Below are 4,564 nucleotides of genomic sequence, written 5' to 3' on the forward strand. Positions count from 1 at the left end.
TGCAGCCGGCTGTGGGTAGCGACGCCCTCCCTGGGCAGAGCAGCGCTGCCCGGCCCGTCCCAGCAGCGAAGGTGCCCATCCCAAGTGCAGCTGGGGACACTGGGGACGTGTCCCCCTGCCCGAGCTGGCACGGAGCGTCACAGCCCGGCCACAGCGTCCTCAGAGCCGGGGGGAACGGTCCGAGCTCCGGCCGGGTGTCCCCGGTGAAGGGACAGGGACAGGAGGAGACGCCGAGATTATTTCTGGCCTCTCCTTGCTGCTGCAGGGAGCCCGGAGGGCGAGCGTGTCTTTGAGCTCAGTCCCACCAGGGCCACTGGCCTCATTGCGGGACTGTAATTGCTCTGCTAATTGGGACAGATCATCACCAGGGGCCGGGTCGGGGGCTGATGGCCGGGGCCGTGCCGAGGGGAGCCCTGGGATGCTCAAAACCAATGAAGTTTTAAGAGCAAATGTAGGAAGAGCAAACTAGAATTGTTCTTCTTGCCTCTTCTTCCGTGGTGTCTCTTAAATGCTCGAGAAAGTTTTTAATTGAAACGAAAACCACATAAAAAAAAATAATAATCCCAAGTGTGAATAGAGTCTGTCCCAGTTTAGAGGCTGGAAATATTCAGCAAACTGGTTAAGTGATGCCAGCTTCTCCCAAAGACAGCAGGATTTAGGCTTGAGTGTTTTAGCAAACTAGGGTAACTGTAAATCCAGCCTCTTTTTTTTTATTATTTTTGTCTCTGTGGAGGTTTAGGTTGAGTATTAGGAAAAGGTTCTTCCTCCAGAGGGTGCTGGCACTGCCCAGGCTCCCCAGGGAATGGGCACAAAGGCTGCCAGAGCTCCAGGAGCATTTGGACAGCACTGCCAGGGATGCCCAGGGTGGGATTGTTGGGCTGTTGGCCCCATTGCCTGCAGAGCAAACTTGAGACTGCCCTGAGGTTTATGCCAAGTGGAGACGGTCGAAAATGCATCCAAAATAAATCTGTCGGGCTGCTGACCCCCTTCCCTTCCTGCCTCTGAACTGCTGGGCTGGGCACAGCGATGGCACTGCGTGCCCTGGGTGGTTCCTAGGACCAGCCTGGCTCTCCCCAGGGCATGGGCTGGCCCTGCCTGCCCACACAGCCAGCCACGGGCTGTCTGCAGCTCCCCGTGCTCCCTGGCCTCGTCCCAGTGCCCTCCTGAGGTATCTGGTGCTGACAGCCTCTCTCCCCTCTCTCCCAGCAGCCATGGAGGCCGTGCTCATCTTCCTGTGCTCCCTGCTGGTGCCCGCAGCCCTGGCAGATGGTACGTGCCCTACCTGTGCTGCCCCACACACCTCAGGAACGGGCTGGGGAACCCCTGGAACAGCCTCCACACGGACCCAAGGGGGCTGGAGGGGGTGTGGGGCAGCAGCCGTGAGAGCCCCAGAGTTTGTGGGGAGCTGCCAGGGCTCAGCCAGGGGCTCACTCACCTCGCCCCCTTTGCTCATTTCCAGTGGCCACGCAGGAGAAGGAGGAGGAGGATCCCTTTAACTATGGTGAGTGAGCACGGCTGGGCTGGGGGGTGGCCCTGGGTGTGCCATGGGCAGCAGAGAGCTGTCCCCTCCCTAGAGCCAGCAGGAACGAGCCCTGTGTGTCCCCCCCCAGATTACCAGAGCCTGAGGATCGGGGGGCTGGTGTTCGCCGTGATCCTGTTCACCGTGGGCATTCTCCTCATCCTCAGTGAGTCGGGGATGTGGTGGGTGCTGGGCTGGCAGGTCGGGCTGCAGGGGCTGTTCCCGTGGTGGGAAAGGCCTCGTCCCATTCCCCCTTGGGCCACACTGATGTTGCTTCTCTCCCCTTGCAGGCAGGAGGTGCAGGTGCAGTTTCAAGCAGAAGCCCAGGTGAGTGCTGGGGAGCACCTCCCTTGGAAAGCCCCTCTGGATCTCCTGGGCTCCCTCTCACAGCTGGCAGAGGGGCTGCACTCCCTGGGTGTCCCTTTGGGGTGCCCAAACTGGGGGAGCAGCTCTGCCTGCTCCCCATGCCCCTTCCTGGCCACCCCAGCCCCTGATGGGCTCAGATCCCAGCCCTGATGGGCTCAGATCCCAGCTCTGCCCTCACCGTGCTCCTCTCCTTGCAGGGCTCCAGGGGACGAGGAGGCTCAGGCAGAGAACCTGATCACCTCGAACGGTAAGGTCGCAGTGCTGGGGTCACAGTGCTGGGGTCACTGTGCCACCTCCCCCTGCCACAGCCCCCTCCCTGCTGGGCAGGCACCACAAACCCCTCTGCTCTTCCCTTTGCAGCAACGGCGGCACAGAAGGCAGAGAACTGAGCAGGAGCCAATGCTGTGAGTCCAGGCCAGGCTGGGTGGGGGAATCAAGATGGGAGGGACAGCTGGGGGTGACTGAGGGGCTCTGAGCAGACCAGTGGGACTGGGCAGCTCTGCATCCCTGGGATGGGGTAGGGACGAGCCCTGGTGGGGTCCACAGCAGGGAAACTCAGTGCTGGTGAGGGCCTGAGTGTCCACAGGCAGCCCAGCAGGAACAGGAAGCATCTGTCCGGATTTTCCCTTGTGTTACACTTCCTTTTCTGCTGCTCCTCCACCCCCGAGTGGTTTTGGCTTTAGGGTGTTGAGAAAGCTGGGTGTGAACTCCTCACTCTGAGCTCCCCGAGCTCCTGGCTGTGCCCTGCTGGGGACAGGGGGGAGGCTGGAGCTGTGCTGGCAGCAGTGTGGGGAGAGCCTGACCCCTGCTCTGCTCCCCAGGCAGAGCCAGAGCCCCCAGGAGGGACACCCAGAGCGCAGATGCCCGTGGCCTGTGAGGAGACTGAAATCCCAGCAGCAGGAACCTCTCAGGAGCCGTGGGGCTGCCGTGTCCGTGTCCCTCTCTGTGCTCCAGCACCGGTTCTCTGTCCCTAACCCCACTAAACTCTGCTCACCGTCCTCTCTGCCTCCCGTGGTGTGACACGTCGCTGTGAGATGATCCTTACCTCTAGGGCTAGTTGTTGCTGGTGTTGTAATCGTGACTTTCTCCTCACCCTTCTCGTGCTGTGCGTGTGGTTCAGGCTCTGTAGGACTGGCAGGTCACTGCCCTTTGGGGTGCCTGGGGACAGGGAGTGTGGGCCGTGGGTCAGGGACCCCCATTCCATGCCCAGGGCCAGCAGCACAGCCCCCCTGGCTTTGGGCAGGGCTTGGGGACCCGCAGTGCCCTGGGGACCTGCCCAGCCATTTCAGGGCCCCATTTCAGCAATAACCCCCTGCATGCCCCAGCCTAAAAACAGCCATGGTGGGGATGAGCCAGGCAGGGACATCCCATGGCTCAGCCCTCCTCGCTGGGGTCGCTGGGGTGCTGGATTCAGGGCTGAAGGGAGCTCTCCTGCCTCTCCTGCTGGGCACTCCCTGCCAAGGAGCTGTTTCTGTCCCTGGGCAGACCTGTGCACGCTGCTTTAAGTGTGAGGCAAGGCTGTGGTGGCAGAGGAGCCCATGAGGTCCCCAGCACGGTGACGCTGTGGCTGAGGGCAGCAGCACTGCAGTGACCTCACTGACCAGCGCAAACCAGCTCCTGCCCGTGAGCCACAGCTGGGTGGGTGGCACAGTCTGAGGGCTAAAGGGAACCAGAAATCCTCTCTGTGCTTGTCTCTGGCACAGAAGGGGCAGTGGCATCTCCTCCTGGTGCTCCCTGCCCCTGCTGGCACCTTGTCACCCCCTGTGCCACCCGTCTCAGTGCTGTGTGTTGTCCCATGGTGGTTCTGTGTCACCCCCTGTGCCAGCTGTGCCCTCTCCCCATGGAGCAGCAGCGAGTGGCACTGGGTGATCCTTGGGGCTTTTGCACGCCTGAGCTTGCACTGTGACAACGTGCTGAGCCCAGAGGTCATTGTCACCCTGTGTCCTCTCATGGGTCAGAGGCAAACCTGTGATTTTTGGCTCTTCCCCTCATCCACGGGCAGGTAAAACCTCGGCTGGGGCTGGGGACTGCCAGCTTGGGTGAGGCAGCAGTGGGGGGTGCCCAGGGCTTCACTGAAACCCCTCAGGGTGCCATGCCCACTCCAGGAAGGGGGTCCTGTCCCCCAGGATGGTTTTGAGAGGAGTTTCTGCTGTGTCCATCCCACTGTGGTGGCCCTGCCTCCAGCGTGCTCCATGTCCCTGCATGCTCAGCATCACTGGGTGGCACCGGGAAGCTCTGTCCCGTCCGTGCCAGGCAGAGGGGCCGTGTCTCTCGTGTTGTGTCCCTTCCCTCTGTCCTGGCTGTTGCAGAGGGCTCCCGGGCAGGGCAGACCCCGGCCCGGCCCCCGAGTGTCACGGTGTGTGTCCCGGTGCTGTCCCTAGTGTGCCGTCGGTGTTACCACGAAACAAAGAGCTCCCTGTGGTGTGTAAAATGGCCAAACCCTGACTGTTGTAAAATAAACTGAGCTATTGTGTCTCCTTTTAAATAGGCGAGTGTGCTGCTGTGCTGGGGGGCTGGTGTGCTCTGTGCTGTGACCTAAGGGGAAAGGAATAAAATGTCTTTTCTATCTGTGCCTGCCTGCCTTGTCTCGCGGTCCGTGGCGTTCCCAGGGCAGCCTGGCAGCTTCCCACGCCGTCCCAGGGTCAGGGGAGCGGGGGCAGCGCCCCGGGCAGCACAGCC

General features: G+C 61.7%; 1 protein-coding gene across 1 annotated transcript; it reads left to right on the forward strand.

Annotated features, from left to right (window-relative positions):
• The first annotated feature begins 1,182 nt into the window (after positions 1-1,182).
• On the forward strand, positions 1,183-4,451 carry LOC102042530 (FXYD domain-containing ion transport regulator 6). Its single transcript, XM_005427525.2, has 7 exons — positions 1,183-1,269; positions 1,460-1,501; positions 1,611-1,685; positions 1,810-1,846; positions 2,083-2,132; positions 2,246-2,289; positions 2,711-4,451. The coding sequence occupies exons 1-6, from the start codon at positions 1,212-1,214 to the stop codon at positions 2,272-2,274; spliced, it is 291 nt and encodes a 96-aa protein (XP_005427582.1). The 5' UTR covers positions 1,183-1,211; the 3' UTR covers positions 2,275-2,289; positions 2,711-4,451.
• The last annotated feature ends 113 nt before the right edge of the window (positions 4,452-4,564 follow it).

The sequence above is a fragment of the Geospiza fortis genome, unplaced genomic scaffold, assembly GCF_000277835.1.
Source record: "Geospiza fortis unplaced genomic scaffold, GeoFor_1.0 scaffold183, whole genome shotgun sequence".
Taxonomy (NCBI): Eukaryota; Metazoa; Chordata; class Aves; order Passeriformes; family Thraupidae; genus Geospiza; species Geospiza fortis.